This window comes from Centroberyx gerrardi, chromosome 12 (genome assembly GCF_048128805.1).
Source record: "Centroberyx gerrardi isolate f3 chromosome 12, fCenGer3.hap1.cur.20231027, whole genome shotgun sequence".
NCBI lineage: Eukaryota > Metazoa > Chordata > Actinopteri > Beryciformes > Berycidae > Centroberyx > Centroberyx gerrardi.
The window spans coordinates 5,503,229-5,524,939 of NC_136008.1; the positions used below are offsets into that span (position 1 = coordinate 5,503,229).

The following is a 21,711-nucleotide window of genomic DNA, read 5'->3' on the forward strand; positions in this document are numbered from 1 at the left end:
GCAATCTGATCCGGTGAAAGACATTGACAACCAATAGGAAGCGGAGTGCGGGTTGTTTCCATGGGAGGCCCCGGGAGGCGATGCCAAGCCGCTAGACAGCAACACAGCGCGCGGCGAGAGCGCAGGCTTCAGCCGGGACTGTGGAAATCCTGCAGCAGCTCCGCTCCGCTCCGCTCCGCTCCAGTCCGCACGCTCACATAACGCGAACGCACGCGGTCCGGTGTCGCTAGGTAAGTGCGCATTTGTTCCCGTCTCTCCCCCTCTGTTGTGTAAGTTTGCACGGCTTTTCTCGCGTCTGAAGCATTTCGGTGCGCTCCGTCTTTGCGCTCGCGCCGTTTACGCACGAAATTTGCAGATTTGTCAACAAAGTTTACAGCATCGCCGGAGGTGGTGTTAGTTATTTCCTTCTCGTTGAGCTAAAAGCTAAAGTAGAGGTGCGTAAACTGTGCCTTTATGAATGAATTTTGTCTCATTTTCACTCATGGCAAGATGAGAAACCGTCATTCATGTCTTCTTTCTCTTTCTCTCTCTCTCTCTCCTCTATCCATCTCGCTTTTTTTTTAGTGTGACCGGACAGGAGACTCGGGGGAGACGCTGCAAACTGCTTATCAATTACAACGCTGCAGAATGGATGGATTTCACGACCAACAAGTGCCTTACTGTAAAGTGAGTGATCATATGTAAAAAAAAAAAAAAAAAAAAAAACAATTAAAAAAAAAGTTGAAAACAAATCAGATAACTCAAACCTGTAAATCTACCAAGGAAGTTTTTTTTTTTATCCTTGTTGTCTATTACAGTATCCTCATGTTCTCTTGTTGTAATTCCCTGCTGTATTATCTCCAACACTTTGTATTTGTTCTATTCTTTTCTTTGTCTTTCTCTTTACTGCTGCCAAGACCCATTTACCTCACATGGATCATTTAAGTTTCATCTGTTCGTCAAAGACAATCAGTTAAACAAGGTGTCTGCCCATGACTTTATTCTGTGTTTTGGCTATGCATTTATGTTACAACTTCTGAATCTGCATGACAAGCAAAAGTCCCTTGGCATGGGTCAGGCTTTAAAAAGCTATTGAGGCTCCTTCCGCTGCTCTTTCAGCTGCCATCAGAGTGCGTGTGCTGCAGCCAACAACAGAATCACCGCTCCAGTGAGGGGAAAAAAAATTGATTTGTGTCTTTTTTACTCCTTTGCAGAAGCCACAAGACAAGACGACGAGCAGCGAGAGGCCAGCAAATGACAGAAAGAGAAAATTCATTAAGTCCGACCTGGCCCTGGACACAGAAGGTAGGCAGAGGGCAGGGGGAAAGTTAATTTCACGGCTCCTAAACATTTAGCAAAATTCAATTGGTTTGTGGCCACCTGCACTCCTTAGTACAGAATCTCAATTACAACACAGCGGCCTGTGAAGATCCTCACAAGCCTCTGTCAGTGGTTACAGACACAAATTGAGTTGTTATTAGCTGCGCACGTGCCCACTGTGCTCCAATGGCGCCAAGCCCGTCATAATGAAGTCAGTTGTTTCTGATGCTTCTCTTGGGTTTTGACTGTGTTTTTTTTTTTTTTTTTTTTTTTTTTTTCACTTTCTTCAAGCATCGCTCTCTGCTTTGATTCCCCCAGAGCTCTTCCAGGACCTCAGTCAACTGCAGGAGGCTTGGCTGGCGGAAGGTGAGTGTTTTAAAGCTCGGGAGCGAAGAGGAGAGATGGGTAAAAAAAAAAAAAAAAAAAAAAAGAAAAAAGAAAGAGGGATAGGTTATGAGGGAAAAAGCTGCCTCGAGTTACATGCCTAGCGTTGCAGTCCAATTAAAAGCCTGTGTGGAAGAGGCACCTTGTGTGTCATGCATACATTAGAGGCTGTGATGAGCGAGGGGTCTTGAGGGAGACCGAGGAGGCTCTACCCAGAGAGTGTCATCACAAATTACCAGGAGAAGGCTCTCCGACGCTCACTGTCTCTTCTGCTTTTGGCAAGAGCTAACGCAGCGCACGCCAGCCGCCGCCGCCGCCGCCACCTCCACCTCCACCTCCAGAGCCGAGCTGCAGCCTACCAGCTCGCTCTGCCTCGCTCTCTCTCTCTCTCTCTCTCTCGCACACACTCACTCCCTCACTTACTCTCTCTCTCTCTCTCTCACTCACCTGCTCTCTCTCTCTCTCTCTCTCTCTCTCTCTGCTTCCTCTCAGCACACCTCTCTCCAAATCTTTTCCTCTACAGCTGTACCATCATCTTGTCTTCTTCAATTTCATTTCTTGGTGGAAAAAAAAAAAAAGAGAAAAGAATGGATCTATAATTTTTTTTTTTCCTCACAGACTCTCCCCAAAAAAGAGTTGGTCTCACTGAGTGGCCACTGAATTTTTTTTTTTCCCCATCTTTTTTTTTTTTTTTCAGTTATTTATTTATTTGTTTGCTTTTTATTATTTATTTTTTTTTCTCTGATGGCAAGACTTGCTGTTTGTGGTCTAACTGAGACGTGATGCTTCAGGATTTAAGTGCGAGTGTCCTCTTTCCACCGTGTCTGCAACACCGAAGTTTTGGTTAGTGGTGAATATTGATCATATTTTGCCTTTGATTTGTTTGTAAAATGCATGTCTCCTGCTGCATGTGCATGTTTCACTTAGTTTAACCTCTTGAGTTTCGTATTCACATTTCTCCAAGATGTAACTTGCATGTATTCTGAAAGTTCATATTGTAATAGAGTAAGAGTTTGGGCATTTCACACTGCATCATTGTGTATAATAAGTTTATTTTGACAGGGTTAATGTGACTAGTTCTTGATTTGCTCTGTCTTTGTAAAATTAGAAAGCAGGCAGAGTGTAAAGTTGCATAGAGAAAAGAGACAATTGCTGTGTATGGGAGATTTTAACCAGTTTTTGCATGCATATACATATATGTTTATACATGTGTAAAAAGTAAAACAAAATACAAATATTATCTCTAAAAGTGTGCCTCAGCAATATATGGAAAAATTAAGTTTGTCAAGTGTAGTGGAATATTTTCCCCTCCAACAGAACGACTAGACTGTGTGTTTTCTTTATTACACCTTATTGGCTTATGCAGACAGTGTGTAAAGCCCCATCATTTTATAGATTTTTTTTGAAGTTCATTTGTGAAATCCTATTTTTAAAGTTCATTTACGGAATCAAACATTTTTGAAAAATCAATATTAATGTTAAATTTCTGCATCAGTTTTATAACTTATAGTCCTTTGCTTGCTTCATGCTGAAATTCAGATAGATAGACATTGTGAGGACAGACTGCTATCTGATGAGGCACAAATATAATATTTGATCAATTTAATTTAATTACAACTTGGAATTTCTGAAAATTTTCTTTTGCTATTACAGAATTACAGCAACAAATGTCATCAGTGAGATCAGTCAGTGCTCAGGTCACACAGCCATAACTCTAGATGCAAAGCAGCTCTCTCAAGTGCACAATATAAGTGAATTAGGGGAGAATCAACTTTAATACTTTTTTGAAAAGGATGGCGCTTCATCTCAATACATCCTCTGGAAAGGTGTTGAGGAACAATTTAGCTCACACCCCTTTACACAGGTGAATGGGATCCTCAATCATTCATGGGACCCATCTATTCTTTAACACATTTGAAAATGCTCACAGTATAATCCGAAGCTTTTAAAAAATGAAAAGTATGCTTTGAAACAGATATTGGAGTACTTCAGCAGACCCTCACCGCCAGTTAGATCAGGAGGCAGCGCGGCGCACACCGCAGGGCGTGTAAAGGAATAAGACATGATTTTAATATTTCAGTATCCGAGTGAGGAAAGAGACGGCGGCCGCTGATAAGAGATATTACTGTTAAGGATTACAGTTCTGCCTGTCATGGATCAATGTGACGATGTGCGCTTCAGCATTGTAGATTTAATGAATGACTTCCCGTCCATTAAGATGAAAAGGAATACCTTCCCCATTTCTAAGATTTATTAGTTCAGGTAATTGGAATAAGAGGAGGAATTATGGGAGACAGACTGAATTTCCGACACAGACCGAGAGGTTGAGGGGGTTTTGTCACCTGACAGGCGTGTGTGTAACCCCCCGCACCCACCCTCCACCCCCACATCCATCCTTTTTTTTTTTAAGTGCCTTTATGCTGAAATTTCAAAATACTTCCAATTTTCTTACAAAAAAACCCAAAACAAACCCTCAACTTTTTGTGCTTTGCAGATTTCCCGCTTTAAGAATGTCTTCTTTGTTGGTGCGCTGATTCGTCTGTGGAAATTGGCGTTGTTAGCATAAATGTATCATTGAAATCAGCGTCGACGAAAATGACTGCGAGGCGGTTTGACAGCCAGCGCCTTTCATCCGGATCCTGTTTGTCCCGCACTAAATTTGTTTGAAAGTCAGCGGCCCAGACAGAGCGAGCGAGCGGCGCAGGTACAAGAGGCGGCGAGAGCGTTCGCTGCTCTTCTTCTCTGCAGGGTGCGTCTTTTCTGCTCAGGCCTGCGTTTGGAGCCTTTGCTATTTTTCTTTTTTTTTTTCTCCCTCCCTCTCTCTTCTTTCTTTTTTTTTTCCTCCTCTCCTCCTCTCTCCCTCTCTCTTTTTTGTGAATGGCGGCAGATTTCCAGCTCTGCGATCTCCCCAGGAGTTTGTTGCAGGGATCAGCTGGCTCATTCACAGACCGAGGCCGGTGACTCATCCATCCTGCACTTCCTTCTGGACACAAAGACACTCTTTCCTTCTTTCTTTTTTCTTTTTTTTTTTTTTTTCCATCTCTCCTCTCCTTGTCCCTTTTCGAAGTTGCGTTGCCTGAAGTTTCTGTGAGTTCGGAGGGTGTTTGTGTCGTAACAGCGAGGCGATAGCTGTCGCTGAGGTTCATTCTTGTTTTCAGGTTTGTTTTTCATTGTGGCGTTGCTTTGGCACATTTGGCTGTTGTGGATATGACTTGTTGGGGAGAAATGGAGAGAAATAATTGGTGTTAAAGAGTTGAGGTTAGCTAAAGGTGTGGGTATTATTTATAATGCAATGAGCTTTCTTTTACATCTCTTTTTAATTGTTATAGTGTTCACATTTGCCATTCCTAGCCCTGGAACTAGGCTTGTCACAAAGTATCTTATGTAAAGGAGTAATCCATCAGAGCTGTGTGTGTCCTCTGCACAACACTGCAGCAGCCCTTTGTACAGGGTTATTTCTTTGTCACGGTTGTTTTCCAGATAGAGTAATTCAACCAGGCTACAATACAAATTACTGTATTTAAAAGAACTGCATACAATAGAGTGGAGGCACATTTAACTACAGTGAACTTGCAGTGAAAAAAATCAGGCGTTTCTACTTCTGTTTTTTGCTCTTTTTACACACTTGACATTGTTGGGAAATATGGAGCGCTTTTTCTTGTTGATCTGTTGATTGTTTACTTTCGTCAATTCACACCTCTGGAGAAAAAAACATCAAGATCGTATCAAGAGTGTCAAAAAAATGGCAAAATGGCGATTTTTTGTGCGAGCTACAGACATGTTGAGACATGTTACTGATTCTGTGATAATGAGGATCCACCTCATTGTGTGTATAAATAGACGTGCTAATGACACATTTAAATCTCCTATTGCCTTTCGCCAGAGTCGAACTTGAGGGACATGAAGAACTGTCACCGAGTGTAAATATGTGTGATATAAATATGTACATGCCTAATTGGACCCCGAGCGGAGGAGGCTTCATTATTTTAGCATTAGCCCGGGTGCAGGGGCGTTCGAAGCATAGGTGAAGCAGTGCAGGTTTGGAACAGACCTGACTCGGTAGGTACAGGTGGATTCACCAGTAGGGAAGAAGCCAATTAGATACTGTTAACAATGGGTGTTTGGCTGCTGGCAAGGACTGAGCGCCGAGGCTACAGAGTAGTCAATGGACAAGGCGACCTCAGGAAGTGGAATTAGGAGGCAGACGAACGCCTAAAGTAAAATATTATCTCCCTCACAGCCTGGCATTTGTTTGAAAATGCAGTTCGTTCTAAACAATTTCTTTGTCTGGCAGTAGATAATGCAAAAGATATTGCAGAAGTTTTCAAGGTTGTGTTGAATATTGCTATTGCCAGTTCTGTAACTTAGGTGTTTTTCATATTTGAATTAAATGTTCACATGGTCATTTATGTGTGGAATGAGTCTCATGACCCCCTTAGGCTGTTAAAACCTATTTAAACCAAACTGCACATTTTCAAAAATACAGAGAAAACAATCAATTCTTTCCTTGATTCCTGTAAAAAAAAGATATTTTTCGCAGCTCTGTGGTCTTTAACTGACAACAATGACGGGATTGGCCAACTTAATATCCCAGGAGGCTGTTTGCCAGAGCAGGGTATTGGCCTGTAGAGAGCTGTGATCAATGCAGCATTGTCCATCAACATCAAGAAACAATCTTTTCCTTTCTTCTTCTCTGCTTATGTCTTCAGCTCAAGTTCCCGACAATGACGAGCAGTTTGTTCCAGACTTCCAGACTGAAAACTGTGAGTAAGAGACTACATCACTTTTCTCTATGTGTTTGTGCATGTGTTGTTGTTGTGTGTGTGTGTGTGTGTGTGTGTGTGTGTGTGTGTGTGTGTGTGTGTGAACGTCAGTGTTTTTTCACTCGGTTCGACTCGTGTGTTTGTACTTGGTGAGAGCGCACGTGGCGGCGTGTGTTTTTCCGTGTCTCTCAGTACCCTCACCTTTGCTCGCACATGTGCTCTCTGGAGAGCTGCAGTAGTCTTGCGGGTAGGCAGACAGGTGCATTGTGGGGGGGTGGGTGGGTGGGAGGGGGGGGTATCTCTCTCTCTCTCTCTCTCTCTCTCTCTCTTACTCTCTCTCTCTCTCTCCCCTGCCTCTGTCGCTCCTGTAGCTCTCCACCACCACTGAGATATTATTGCACCGTGATTTATTTGCATAAGGAAACATCAAAATATTGTGGCTGATTTTCAGGCAGTTGAAGTGATATTTTTAACACAGGGAAGGCCAAACTGGCGTCGACCGATGGCTGTTTTGAAATTTCTCAGCTTTCAAAATGCTCCTCCATGACCTATCCTAGACCCGCTTTTTCAAATATGCTAGATTTTCTAAATCATTCAAAGAAATAGGTAGTTCTTACTCTATTTTCTCTTTCAGTTGAAGGCTTGTTGGCCTTTTCGTACACCCCCAAACTTCATTGGCCTTTCTAGTGTTAGCAGAGCATTTTACGACATGAAATGAAGCATGTTTTTTTCCCCTCTCTTTCCTTGCACATTTTACCCCCCCAAAGAGTAAATTCTTTTTTTAAGAATATTTCTGAGAATTTGATGCATTTTCTGTCGCCTGACGTGAATTGATGGTACACTGGCAGTAGTTAGGATGTGGTAGTTAGTTAGTAGCAGTTCACCTGGTTGTGCACGGTGAAAGCACACGGGGCTGGGGACTTGGCACCGTCCACTTCTGGAGGAGGTAGTGCCAAGGTGGGGACAGAAATGGAGTGAGTGGAGCTCAGTGGGACCCGGCTCTAGCACATGTCTTTTAGATGAGCCAAACGGCCCGTGCAACTGTGAGAAAGCAACAAAACTGCGTGTCCACAGCCTGAGTCTTCTTCTCCTGTCCTTAATGCCCTTTAACTATTCAACCAACTTGTGCAAAAACGCAGCCGCTATAGGATTCTTACCGGAGCTAAAAGACAAGATCACGCCACCCTGATTTTAGCGTCTTTGCGTTGGTTATGTGTTCGTTTCTGGACTGATTTTAAGATTGTACTGATCACGGGTAACACTATAGATATTAAGAATAAGATTAAGGCATGGATGGGTCTGGCATCAAGCTATATCACAGGCTTTTTAACCCCATGTGAGCCGGATCGCAGCCTGCAGTCTTCAGGCAGCTTCCTATTGGCTTCCTATTGTCTAGATTTAAAAACCAGAGGTGATCGTTTTTTTTCACATCAGCGCAAATCCCAGACTGTGGATCGAGCTCAGGCTGGCTAAATTTCCATCATCTTTTAAATCACTTCTTAAAATAATTTTTACAGACTTGCTTTTATGTAAGAACCTTTTTTTGTTTTGTTTTTGATCTTCCTTTTACGACTCTTACCTTGCTTTTATTCATTATATGATTTTTATTTTTTGGCATTATTTTATTTTGATTTCTTACCTCGCTTCTAGTGCTTTAGCTGTTGGTTTTATTTTTTTTGTACGCCTTCGGAAAGCCCTTTGTAATTGTGTGTGGATAAAGATTAACTGATAAGTTGATTTTTGTTTAATGTAGCCCATTTTGTAAAAATTTGTTTGTGATTCATGGTGCTTCACAGACTAATTAACCAAGAGCTTGAATTAAACCGATCATGACAGCAAGGGTGTACTGTAAAAACAGTTATGCATCATCCTCACTCCTGTCCTTTAAACTATTATACCTCCCAAAAAATGTTCATTCACTGAAGTTGAGTATTGTTAAGACTTCTGAGTCCTGAAGCAGTGAACTCAGCAGCCGTATGGCAGCCTATCCCCCATAACCCTGACCCTTGGGTGTGGGATACCTACCCCAAAAAAATCCAAGATGGTGGACCGGTGCGGTGCAGCAGAGAACCAGAGGTCACCGAGACTGTCCCCTCGTCCTTCAGAGGTAGCCGGGGCGGGTGGCCGCTGTAGCCGGAGACTGCTGACCATCTGAATTGTCCTGTTGGCAACCTGCAGCAGACTGGAGAGGCACTAACAGATGGTGGGAGGGTGAGGGCACCGTGGTTGGGCGCTCGAGCAGGCATCCCAGCCGGCAGCTCTCCCATATGGGTTTCACCGAGCCGAGAGATGGAGGGACGGACAGAGAGAGAGAGAGACAGAGACGGAGAGACAGGGGGAGAGAGAGAGAGAGAGAGAGAGAGAGAGAGAGAGAGAGAGAGAGAGAGAGACAGAGAGAGAGAGAAAGAATTATAGAAGAAGTATCAGGTTGTATCTAAAGAGAGGAGAGAGATAAAGAGGACAGTGGTAGTAATGAATTGCATTTTATTAATTTTTACTGTAGTTGAGTAGCTGTATTTGCGTACTTTTTACTTTTTTGAGTAAGTCAGTAATTTTACTTTTACTGAAGAATGTTTTGTTCTTTGCTACATCTTAAAATTGCATCCATCAGAGTAGTGTATAAATTTTGTCACTCTCCATACGCGTCAGAAATGTTTCTGGTCGATTGTAAATTTAATCTGCATCAAACCTGTTCAAGCAAATGTGGAGCAAATGTTAATGAGAGTAGCTTAGTTAGCATTAGCCAAAAAGCCATCCAGCTGCAGTATTATTGATTAGTGTTAGCCTGGTTGTTGTCTAGCTAGTTCGCTAACCTTGCTAGCTAGCTGGAAGCTAGTAGCAAAAGAAACATATTGACTAATGGGGATGGCTTTTTTTAGTTTCGTTTTTTATCACAGGTTGAATAATGATATCAATTTCAGAATCTTATTTTCAGGCCGCTCAGCTTCAGTCTATAAAAAAAACTATCGTCCTTTTTACATTGCATGGGAAACGATCATAGGTAGCCTAAAAATGTCTGTTATTTTGAAGTACTGTAACTTACTCAGAGAACATTTTGAATTAGCTGCTTTTTACTTTTAAGTAGATTTTTACACCAGTAATTTTGCTTTGCTTTAATAAAATTTCAGCAAAGTAACACTGCTTCTACTTTAGTTGGATATTTTGGTAATCTTTCCACCTCAGACAGCCAGAGAGAGCGGAAGAGGGGTAAACAGAGAAAGGATGGACGGTGTCAAGGTGTGTATAGAGAAAGGAGAGGAAGAACGGCGTCTCTGAGAGAAAGTGTTGGGTAGAAAAAAAAAGTATCAAGGTGTACTGTAGCTTAAAAGATTTTGTGCGAGATTTTATTTTTCCTCTTTGCTATTCTTCAAGTATTATTCTATATTTTCATCTACAATCCTGAAATTTCTCACCTCTTGACAAGCCGTGGCAGTTTCCCCTCAATACCGACTTAGCGCTCTCCATCCTTTTAACGCAGAAGCAGCATCCGAGCCGAGTCTCCAAGCTAATGTGTCCTCAGGCTGTGACGATGAAGGAGAATTTTCTTTGTCTTGAACTCCAACACAGATGCTTACCATTAGCATAACTTAGCAGGGAACGAAGGAGTAGAGGAGGTGTAAAATGAGGCCACACGTAACCAGCAGATCTGAGCCTCTAACATTTAACAGGAAAGGCGAGCACCTACAGTAGGTGAAAATGGAATGGAAGGTTTTTCGCTGCTGCCAAAAGACCTGTATTTTTTCATGAATGGACTGGAGAAATATCTGCCAAACGTAGGCTTCGGTTCTGCCAAAACACACAATTTGTAGCTCAGCATACACAATTGCTGGTCCTGGGGGCTTTTTGATAATTCCCAGTATGAATGATTGGCATAAAAATGCTTAGCAGCTAAAATTAAAATATTACACCCAAGATGAAAAGGCAAAAAGAACAAAAAAAAAAGAAGTAATTTGTTGTTGTAATTTGTTCAATTTTAGGTAAAGATTGCTATTGAATCTCTACATCGAAGGCCAAAGAAAATTACCGAATATTTGAGTTAATAGCACAGGAAAAAAAAACATTTGCATTCAAAATAGACCCAGTAATTGTTCTAACTGCCTCTTCTTTTAAACACCCTACCATCTTGGTTAATCAATATGTAGATAATGAGAGCAATCAAGCAGTGATGGGCATGACATTCTGGACTAAAAAGGAAGTATCTGTTTTAGTTAGGGGCAATGCCTTCACTATTGATTTGTGTACCTTGGCACCCCACTGACGAAATCTATTGTGACATTTCCATCTCTATTTTAAGGCCCTCTGTTTCAGCCCAGGTGAAGCCATTGTTAATATTGTAGCTCATGTGGCGCTTAGTTAAATACAGGGTTTTACACAAATAACTCACTTACATTTAACATGCAAGTGAAATAGCGCACAGGCTTACATTTACTCAGTGTAAAACGAAGAAAAGGAATGCATCAAGAGACCTGCAGGCAGATTGAAACCTCTGATAAGTCAGTGGATTAGCTCTTGTATTAGTGTCAGCAAGGCAGATTCCTGTGCGTTTATTGTGCTTGACGATTAAAGCGCTACTGATTCTGATCTTGATAGGCAAAACGAAGTTATTGTTTCGACTGCGTGAGCCCTTAACGAGGCTCTCCCGCGTCTGTGAGCAGCGCTCAGCGTCGTCAAAGGTCTCCCCTCAGGAAGTGTCTCTTTGACCTCCGATCGATGACCCGGAAAGGTCAGGCCCCCAGCGAGGGCTGCGAACAACCCCTGCGCTTTGTCCTGCCGGGCCCGCGTGGCCCGGCCCCCAGGGGCCCGGCTGGGCGTCAGATGGGGTGTTGGCAGATCGACCCCTGCTCGTACGGCAGCTGTCAGTCAGCCGTGAGAAAACTCCCCAAAACATCCTCCTCTCTCGGCTCCTTAGACCTTAAACGCTTCCTCGCAGTCCCTTGGATATGGGTCTGTTTGAAAGAAAAATATTCCCACCAGCAAATATTCCCCCAACCAAAACCACGAGCTTGAATCTTTTGGTTCATCAAATGTCTAAATGTTTGTGCTTTGGTTGGACGAGGAGTTGATGGATTTCCTTCATCCATTCATAATTTCTTGGTTGCTTTGTTTTTTACCCGGCAAGGAAAGAGCGACTCCCGTCCTGTCTGTAACATCAGTCAGAACCCATCCCCTTCAACCGCGACTGGCCCTCTCCCGTGCATCAGCGGGGTCTGATGGAGCGCTGTGGGATAGCCTCACCGCTGCGCACGTCTTTGTGTGTAGCCGCGGTGAGACGGTGATTCGCGAGGCAACCCGAGCCTGACTTCATTCTGACTGACTGGGTTTTCGTCAGAAGCGCAGCCAATTGGATTAGCGTTGATCATGACTCAAGATGATGGGATGTTAATCAGGACTGATCAGGCACTTAACAGCCTCTCAGATGCACCGGAGCTCACTGTGGGGCCATAGGTAGAGAGCGCGGGCCCCTTCAGATCAATGAGCCCTGTTGTTGTCGTCTGGGACGTATTGACAGCCAGCTGAAAGCAGATAAAGCATTTAGAGCAGCCCAGCGCACCCCCAGTTTTATGATTTCCATATTTCACTAACAGACTCCCCTTCTGGAACATACCATACAAATGAGATTTGAAGTGAGTTGTTGGTGTGACTGATGGCCTGAGATGTCAGACATGTGGGAGGAGGGGTTGGCATTATTTTATAGCTGCCATGTTTGCCAATATTTTTTTTAACCTTTATTTATCCAGGGAGGGTTTACTGAGCGTGCATGCTCTTTTTCAGCGATGCCCTGATTCACATCCATACAGTTACACACATTCACACCTGGGAGCTGCCAGTGTTTTGACAGAGGGATCTTTACTGAAACAACTGTTTTCCAGTTTGGGGAAAGGGTTGTACCAATATATATATCGCTGATTTTGGCCTTTTGTTAAATATCATGTCAAGTCGATGACGGAGGTTCCTCCCTGACCACTGGTACATAAAAACAGTCTATAAAACTTATTTATTCATTTAATTGTTCAATACTGTTTTTCTTGCTGTTGTAAATTAATTCTTAGGCAGTAATGTATCCCAGGGTCATTGAATCGGTGGGGTGTGTCACCCTGCCATAAATAGCTGCCAACACTAAAATAATTTAATTACTATGGGTTTCAGTGGAGAGTTTTAGTGTCACATGATGGTCTAAATGCTGTTTCTGGGGCTTTTTCACCCTGCAGGAAACACTTTTGTCATGAAAATAGTCCAATTTAAAGATAGTAGTTATTGGCACCTTCAATACAAAAATATTGTTATTGGCACCGTTTCAAAACCCATATCGGTCGAACCCTACTATTGATTATTTAATAAAGTGTGATTCATTATTATTCAACGTCTAAATGGGTTTCTCTCAATCTCTCCTCCTCGCCTGGTGTAGTGGCTTTCCACGGACTGCAGCTGAAGATCAAGAGGGAGCCGCACAGCCCGTGTTCAGAGCTGAGCTCCAACTGTAGTCAGGAACGGCCCTTCAAACTCCAGTATGGAGAGAAGTGCCTGTACAACGTCAGGTGGGCACCGCACGACACAAACTGACCACTTGAAAAATTATTCAAAAATGACATATCCACCATTTGAAGAAAAAAGTGACACCTACTCTTTCAAAGTGATCGATAGCACTCCATTAGAACGAGGCCAACTTTAGAAGAAGTGGTGCTTTTTTTTGCTGTGTATCAGCCAGTGTTTCATCAATATTTGGCTCCACATTCTGTTTTTAACCAACAGAAAAAGTGCAAGTAAAAGAGTTTTATTCCAAAATTATATATCCACTTTTACACCTACTTTTAGAAAATGATTATTAGCACAAAACTTAAATAAATTACTTAGTACTTTTTAAAGTTCGTGATTTAAGTCCTTGATTGACAAAATTATAAAACTTTTAATGTTTCTTTTTTTTTCAAACGGGATATATAGCATTTTTCAAAAGCACTGTTCAGTTCTACATTATGTTAAATTTGTAGTTTTTCTGAATAAAATGATTTTTGTAAACGCTGCGCTAAGTATTTCAAATTAGATGCACCAGAAACTGGAGGCATCTGACATTTCTAAAGTAAATCCAAAGCACCCTGTAACAAGTGCAGTCATGTTCGGTGAATCCTTTTTTCAAACGAACGTAAAGGCTCTGTGGCACACGAGTGTTGCTTAGTTACACTCAAATCTTGAATTGATTTGATTTGTAATACATGACATTCATTCTCCTTGCATGCTTGTATAATGACCTTGTATGTAGAGAGCCATCTTGAAGCAGTCTTTTCGTAAGTGGTGAATCATGTGTGTGATTCATTCGCTCACCTGGTGACATCTGCTCAGATGCATACAGGGGACAAAAGAGGCAAAGTCTCACATTTGGCATGCTGTGCTTTCCATCAAATTACAATGTACGTGAAAAGGAGGTGTGACATTCACCGACATATCCACTGAAACTACACAGCGCTCACTTGATGATCTAGCATCTGATAATGAAAATTACACTGTGGAAGGATGAATGTGCGGCAAATAGAAGTTAATAATAATATTGATAATGATAATATAGCACTATTCTTACCAAAGTACACAAAGCTGCATGTAAAATAAAGAGCAACAAAACATATCAACAAACAATCAGCTATAGTAAAGGGAAGACTATCAACACTAATAGCTCTCTTTCACTCAGCAAAAATCCATATTGTACTCCCAACAAACAAATTACCAATACTACTACAGGAGTGCAAAAACAAGCTATCACTTCAATTTTACTTTGTAAAAATGAGTTTTCATCTGTGCTTTTAAAAAAGATACAGAGTTTGCAGGTTGCTAATATTGAAATGCCTCAAATTTCCCAGGCATAAAAATCTTTCTTTACTCTCTTTGCTCCCCTTCATCTACAGTGCATCTCCTCTTCTAAGATTAAAGATTGATTTGATAAGTGAACTCCATAATCTATGACCTGGATTCACCCGGTCAGTCTATTTCATGGAAAGAGCAGGTGGTCGTATTGTTTTGTACACCCAGTGTGTATTTGAAAAGGACAAATGCAAATAACACTGATACCTTATCAGCCACAGCATCCGATGCACTGTATATGAGTGTATCGAAAAAGTTATATTCCAACACAAGTATGACATAACATAAACCATTTCATTAAAAGCCCCTCACAGTATCATGAGTACATTTTCAGCATGGACGACCCCAGGGGGAATCAAACCCTGAACAGTAATAGTGCCGTCGACTGATGATGTCCAACCTTTGACTCCTGCCTCTCACCCCCTCTCTGTCCCACAGTGCCTATGAGCAGAAGCAGCCTACAGGAATGAAGCCCTCCAGCCCAGTGACGCCCCCTTGTAGCACCCCTGTGTCCCCGCTCCACCATGCCTCGCCCACGGCAGCCCCGACCCCCAAGCCAGACAGGACCTACGCCCACGGCCCGCCCTCGCAGCCTCTCCCCGACAACGCCTACTCTATGGACCACAGGTACTGAAACCCCGCAGCCTTTTACATTTACATCACATTTACATTCGGGGCATTTAGCTGACGCTCGTGTCCAGATCAGCTTACAATGAGGTCAACAGTAGAGTAACTTTACAGTGCGAGATGCAGATTGGACTTTTAGTTATACAAACATTTCTCAGGCAGAGGCGGAGCTGCTCTGGAGGCAGAAATAATCTCATTGGCTGAGTTAAACCTCGATGGGCGGGGCCAAAAAAACATTTTTATGTAGCACAAGTGAGCTAACTGGCAAAGTTGAATGGCAAAGAGGGAGCTCTGGTCAAAATAGAAATAGAAACATCAATGACTTGTCTTTTCCATTCATTTATAACCATGGCATTCATTATCTTGGCCAGTACTAGCTTACCTAGAGCTATAGGCTAGTATAGCTAGTTTGAACTTGGAAGGTCAGCTAGGCTAACTAGCTAACCTAGCTAAGTTAGTATGGCTGGATTGCAATTTTTCAGTTAGTAGCAGAGTGCTAGTCTTCATAATATTAGCTTCCTCCTCTCTTACCTCTTGTCTTTTTCACTGGGCTTCAGTCAAACGTTACTACTGGGTTTCTTTCTTTTTTGGCTCCGCCCATTCAGGTTTAACTCAACCAATGAGATTATTTCTGCCTCCAGAGCAGCTCTGCCTCTGAGAAATGTCTAAAACTGCAAACCGCTTATTATATCACCATCATTATATGCAATCAGCAGTAATGAATGCAAGATTCAAAGCCACAGTGGCTTGGCAACAGATATAACAAATACTCCTGTGTGCCAAGAATATTCATGTATGATAAAGAAGTGCTAGGTAACGAAATAAGCACCCAGCAGACGAGGTGAAGTTTTTTTTTTTACATGGCAGTCATGACTTGCATAAAAAACAGGTGGATCACTGCTGGATATTTGAGCAGTGGTTATTTTGAGGCTCTCTATTCAGCTATTCCTGTTTACTCTTCAAATTGTTGAATTTTGAATGTTTTATTTAGGTCAGACAAGTCAGACAGTGTCAAGTAATCTGCAATCTTTAAAATACTTTCTTGATTGTGTAAACTTGGCACTCGTTGTTTTGCCCTCAGCAACAAAGCCCAGTCATTTGGCACTCCAAGCAGGTTAAAACACTCAAAATAATTTGCAAATGCTAGTCAACCCAGGCGTGATTTAGACCGTATAATTAAAGGTAACATTTTCTTGTATAAATATGTTTGTGCTTCTTTCTGTGTGAGTGATAACTAATCCACTGGTTTGTTGTCCTCCTCAGATTTCGGCGTCAGCTCTCAGAGCCGTGCCACTCGTTCCCCTCCCCGCCGACGATGGCTCGGGACGGGCGGCCCATGTACCACAGGCAGATGTCGGAGCCCAACATCCCCTTCCCTCCTCAAGGCTTCAAGCAGGAGTACCCCGACCCCCTGTTCGAACACCCGGCCATGGTGGGGGCGCCGCTGCCCCACGCGTACCCCGCCTCCATGATGATCAAGCAGGAGCCGAGGGATTTCACCTACGACTCAGGTGAGAATTTTCTAAAAATGTGTGTGTGTGTGTGTGGACGTGTTAACCCTGATAACTGGTAAGTAATGTGATGAGAAGTCTTTTTATGGTACAGATGAAACACCATAAAAAGCTACAGCGTCCGTTTCTTTTTGCTGCCAGAGCGTTATCATTTCAGGAATGGGAGAAGGCGGAGGAGGGGTTGGCGTTTATTGAGTTTGCCCATTATTAGGGCAGGGGATCTGGTTGAGCCGGGTGTCTGCGCCGGTCTCCATTTCCTGTGGTGCTCTAATAGAAAAGAGGGGGGGGGGGGGGGTTATGCCTGGTCACAATCCAGAATCCGTCCTCCCACGCTTGTCCGTTCCCCTTAGCGAGTGAGTAAAGGGACCTAATCATCAGCCGGGGGCCTCTGCGGGGCCTGAGGCTGCATCGGGACATGAATGAACATACGCCGGACTGCTGGGTTCATTCACAAGACGGACAGACAGGACCCGGGAGAGGCAGAGTTGGAGTAGAATCTGTGTGACCAGTCAAGGAGAAAAGCAGCGTCTCCTCAGCCACTTCCCATGGCGATGATTTCAAGAAAAACACTGCGGGCCTCCTTTGGGTCTACCCACTCTCTGTTACATGAGCTCTTCCCCCCGCCCCCCCAACGGCAGCTTTGCAGTTTTCTACCACTGCTGTCATGGAAAAGCCAGGCAACTGCAATTTTGGTGTTTTTCTCACTTTCCAATGCGAGGTTTACTTGGTCATTGATGTGTTGACAGAGTTTCAGGGCCTCTTGGCTCTTGAAACCTATTAAAACACCATTGGGCAATTTTGAAAATACATGGGCGTCAGTGAAAAAAAGTCTTCTTATTTCCCTGTAGTCCATCAACAGCACTATGTTTCATGAATGGTCTATTTACACTTAACATTTTAGACATTTAACTGCCTCACAATGAGTACAACAGTAGAATAAGCTTCAATTTGTAGATCAGCATCATTATAAGCAACCAATAATAAGGAGTGTAAGGGTGAGAGAGAGTGGTATAGAAGGTATTTTTTGTTCCATGGTCCAAGGCAAGAAACCTTACCAATGTTGTGTACAGTTCTGTATAAGATTAGAGTATTAGGGTGAATTTATTAGCAGTCACTGTGGAGCTTGTTGACTGGAGCAGGCCTGTTGCAGAGGATGGGAGGGGAGCTGGTAATTTCATTAGCAGTAATTTCCTCTACAAGCCCATTACTTTGATGAAGTTCAGAGAAATGTTTATGGGCCTAAATGAAGGGCCTTAGTCTGTTTATTGAACATTCACTTTGTAACCCGTTTGGCCGTTTTGATCACAAGCCATGCCTGTGATGCCTGTGTTATGGGAGGTTCTAACATGCACAGTCAATGGAAGTTCAATTGGACAATGTTGTAAAACAAACTAGTAAATATGGGCTTATTTGATTGGACACATCCAATTAAACCTAAACAAGCCAAATCAGCTCATGTGATATAAATCACCAAATAGCTGCAGGATTTGTAAAGTAAAAGGCATTAAGATTCGTATGAGAAATTATTTTGTGTGTACAAATTATTCGGAACGCTATTCATGAAAGTGACTGACCGGGTGAATCCAGGTAAAAGGTTTGTTCGCTTATGGATTTCACCTGTTAAATCAAAATAAAAAGATATAAAAATATGTGTTAAAGACGGATTTTTCAGCCTTGAGACAATTGAGAAGTGAGAAGAGAAGAAGAAGGGGGTGAAACTCAATATTAGGAAGGTGCTCCCAATTTTTTGTACACTTTATACAGTGTATTTTTTATCAGAAACTTACATTTTGTACAATAGCCACTGCTCATTTGGCTATATGTTTGGCTATCATGCAGGAATTAAACAATAGCTCATGAAAAGTAAAAGTAAAATTGACACCTTCACATCTATGTAATTTTGATCTGAAAACACCATGGGTGTGCAGAAGCTTTGTCTTGAACACTCACATTATGAAAAGACTTACATCATGTCAACTTGCTCCACTACGTTTTCATACAAGCGTCGTGTTTTATGCGGTAGTAAATCTTCCTCTGTGTTTAGACGCTCGGAGTGTGTATTAGTAGTGTGATATAGTGAGCTCGCCTGTGGCTGGGAGCCATTGCGATGCTGGCGCTGGAGGACATATTCTTTAATCAGAGCCAGTGGTGCATTGAGTGAACAGGCTTTGACTGCTCTCAGATAACTGAGATAGTGTTCTTAATGCTGCCTTCGGGCCCTTTAACACCCACTCTCCCATTCTTGCCTGGCTTTCAGCTGAAGTGCCTAGCTGCCATTCTGTCTACTTACGGCAAGACGGCTATCTGGCTCACACTAACAGGACTGAAGGTACCACCGATGATACGTGTGAATGTTGTCATGGTGCATTTTGGGTATTTGCCGAATATTATACCAATCACTCCTTTTTACTTTTTTTTTCCCCCCTAGGTTGTATGTTTGACAAAGTGGCGAGGCATTTCTACGATGATACCTGCGTGGTCCCTGAAAAGGTCGAAGGTGAGTCCTGCTTAAGTGCTTTCTGTTTCGTTAAACAGCTACAAAGCTTTTTGAAACATCGTACAATTGTCCGCTATGTGTCCTGTAGGTGACATCAAGCAGGAGTCCGGCCTGTACCGCGAGGGGCCGTCGTACCAGCGCAGAGGCTCCCTGCAGCTCTGGCAGTTCTTGGTGGCGCTGCTGGACGACCCGTCCAACTCCCACTTCATCGCCTGGACCGGCCGCGGCATGGAGTTCAAACTCATCGAACCGGAGGAGGTGAGGATCTCAGTGAAACGTCATTAAATGTTTTCTCTCCATTCCAGCGCGTGGTGGAAATATGAGCAGTATTTGCAGTACGTTGCAGCTGAATTTTGCCAGTACTAGAGGAAGAAAAACAGCTTGCATGATACGTTCAGACAGCGACAAAGGTCATCATTTGAAGCGAAATGTTCTCTGCTCTTGAAGTGGTCAGACCAGGCCTCTAAGACTCGCTTTAGAAACCTACAGAGAGGCCAAGATGTATTTATTTTTTTCTTGTACTCGGCCACATGCAAAAAAAAAAACTGTCACCCAACCAAATCACCTCCATGGCCAGTCAGCGGGGCCAGCCCTGCTAAATATTTCAAAGAACATGTTCCTAAAAATATAACCCATGTTGACGGTTGGGCCTTTTGAAATGGAAACAGAGCGTGGGTCTGTGCGCCCCCACATCACACACAGTAGGGCTCAGTCACTCCTGCACGCTGATGGAGGATGAAGGAGAATGCAGGGTGCGGGCGGGGGGGGGGGTGGGAGGGTAGAAAGGAGGTGGTAGAAGGGTACCTGGCAACCGTCCACATGGCCCAACGGTGTTCAGCGGCATGGGCCAGCTGCAGCAAACAGGGGGGCCCATTCATGCCATCAGGTGACCAAATGCACTCGCTTCGGGGCGCCGAGGACAAACGTTCGCTCCTATCTTTTGCCTTTGGACCGGGGCAGGTGTAGCACGCAAATGACTATCAGGACGTGAAAAGACAGGAGATCCAAGGTTGCTGTTTTTTTAAAAAAATTTTATTATTATATTTTTGAGTGTACAGGTTCAGAGAAAGAGAGAGAGAGAGGGGAAGACAGTGAGAAGGCTATGGGAAAAGAGTGAGGAAAGAGAGCAGAATAGAGTAGTTAGTAAACCACAGAATGGCAGAGAAGAGAAAGTGAGGAGAGCGCCATGGGGCTGTGGGTTTGGACTGCGAGGCCGGGTGGTGGGTGGTCTGGTAGACAGGTGCTGTAACATCTGCTGCCTCCTCCGCTGGGTGTGTGACAAGCTCCTAATGAACACATCCCTGGTCAGGTCTGCCCAGTCTGGACGCACTCTAATTATTCTTATTAGGAAATATGGATTAATAAGGTTTGTTTAACATTTCAGCTGCCATGACATTCTTGTCAGGAAATTGGGTAGATTGTGCGTGCCTGTGTTCTTTCACAGGTCTTTGCAAATGTGCACAAAAGATAATGTGGTAAATACTTTTGGCATTCTGCTGTAATTTCCCTTTATGTCTGCCTACTGTCTGACTCCATAATTTGCATCTGTGTGTTTGCAAAAGGTGGCACGTCGATGGGGAATACAGAAGAATCGACCGGCTATGAACTACGACAAGCTCAGCCGATCGTTGCGCTATTACTACGAGAAGGGAATCATGCAAAAGGTAAAAAAAAAAATTAAAGACAACGCGTCATTCTGTTTCCCCAGTACCTATATGTTTATGTAGATTGGATTTTTAGTTATACAAATGTTTCTCAGAGGCAGAAATAATTTCATTGGTTGAGTTAAACCTCAATGGGCGGAGCTAAAGAACCACACTTTTTCAGAACGCAAGTTAGCTAACTGGCAAATATAAATAACAAGGAACTTAAAATAGAAATATATTTTTTTTAATGGAACTGATTTTTTTTTTTTCTTTCATTCATGACCATGGTTTTCATGATGTTGGAAGGTCATCAGCTAGCTAACTAGCTTACCTAGATAGCTAAAGGCAAGTATGGCTAGTTTGAACTTGGATGGTCAGCTACGCTAGCTAGCTAACCTAGATAACTTATGGCTAGATTGCATTTTTTTCAGTTAGTATAAAAGCACTAGTCTTCACAATATTAGCTTCTTACCTCTTGTCTTTTTCACTGGGCTTCTGTCCAACATTACTTAGCCCAAAAAAATTTTTTTTTGGCTCCGCCCACTGAGGTTTAACCATTATTTCTAGTTCCAGAGCAGCTCAGCCTTCAAGAAATGTTTGTCTAAAGCTGCAATCTGCTACTTTTATTAATTTTGTTTTTTTTCTCACCTCCACCCATCCTCCCCATCTCTCTCCAGGTGGCGGGGGAGAGATACGTCTACAAGTTCGTGTGCGACCCCGAGGCGTTGTTCTCCATGGCGTTTCCCGACAATCAGCGGCCGGTGCTGAAGACGGACATGGAGCGGCAGATCAACGAGGAGGACACGGTGCCGCTGTCGCACTTTGACGAGAACATGGCCTACGTACAGGAAGGGCCCTACTGCCAGCCGCACCCCTACAGCGAGGGCTACGTTTATTAACATCAGCCCCCCCCCCCCCCCCCCCCCCCCCCCTTCCCACACACACCTCCAACCCTCCCCCCCCCCCGCCCAGCCCCTCCTCCCTGACCGCTCACTACACCTGAAACTGTCATATCCTCTCATTCACAGTCGCTCCGGGAATAAGACTTAGCATACACATCCAGCGGAGCTCCCTCTCTCTCTCTCTCTCTCTTGCTCTCTCTCTCTCACACACACACACACACACAAATCCCCCTT

General features: G+C 43.3%; 1 protein-coding gene across 3 annotated transcripts; it reads left to right on the forward strand.

Annotated features, from left to right (window-relative positions):
• Positions 1-6,382: 6,382 nt before the first annotated feature.
• On the forward strand, positions 6,383-21,474 carry etv1 (ETS variant transcription factor 1). Of its 3 annotated transcripts, XM_071924404.2 has the most exons (9): positions 6,383-6,446; positions 12,853-12,982; positions 14,733-14,921; positions 16,185-16,432; positions 18,690-18,761; positions 18,861-18,929; positions 19,018-19,187; positions 20,492-20,593; positions 21,253-21,474. In XM_071924404.2, the coding sequence occupies exons 1-9, from the start codon at positions 6,383-6,385 to the stop codon at positions 21,472-21,474; spliced, it is 1,266 nt and encodes a 421-aa protein (XP_071780505.1). The 3 variants fall into 3 exon arrangements, with proteins under 3 accessions (XP_071780505.1, XP_071780506.1, XP_071780507.1); XM_071924405.2 differs by lacking the exon at positions 18,690-18,761; XM_071924406.2 differs by lacking the exon at positions 14,733-14,921.
• The last annotated feature ends 237 nt before the right edge of the window (positions 21,475-21,711 follow it).

Coding starts and splice junctions, on each gene's coding strand:
- etv1 (XM_071924404.2), top strand. CDS start 6,383: ATGTCTTCAGCTCAAGTTCCCGACAATGACGAGCAGTTTGTTCCAGAC. Junction 19,188..20,491: donor AACTCATCGAACCGGAGGAG/GTGAGGATCTCA, acceptor TGTTTGCAAAAG/GTGGCACGTCGATGGGGAAT. Junction 20,594..21,252: donor AGAAGGGAATCATGCAAAAG/GTAAAAAAAAAA, acceptor ATCTCTCTCCAG/GTGGCGGGGGAGAGATACGT.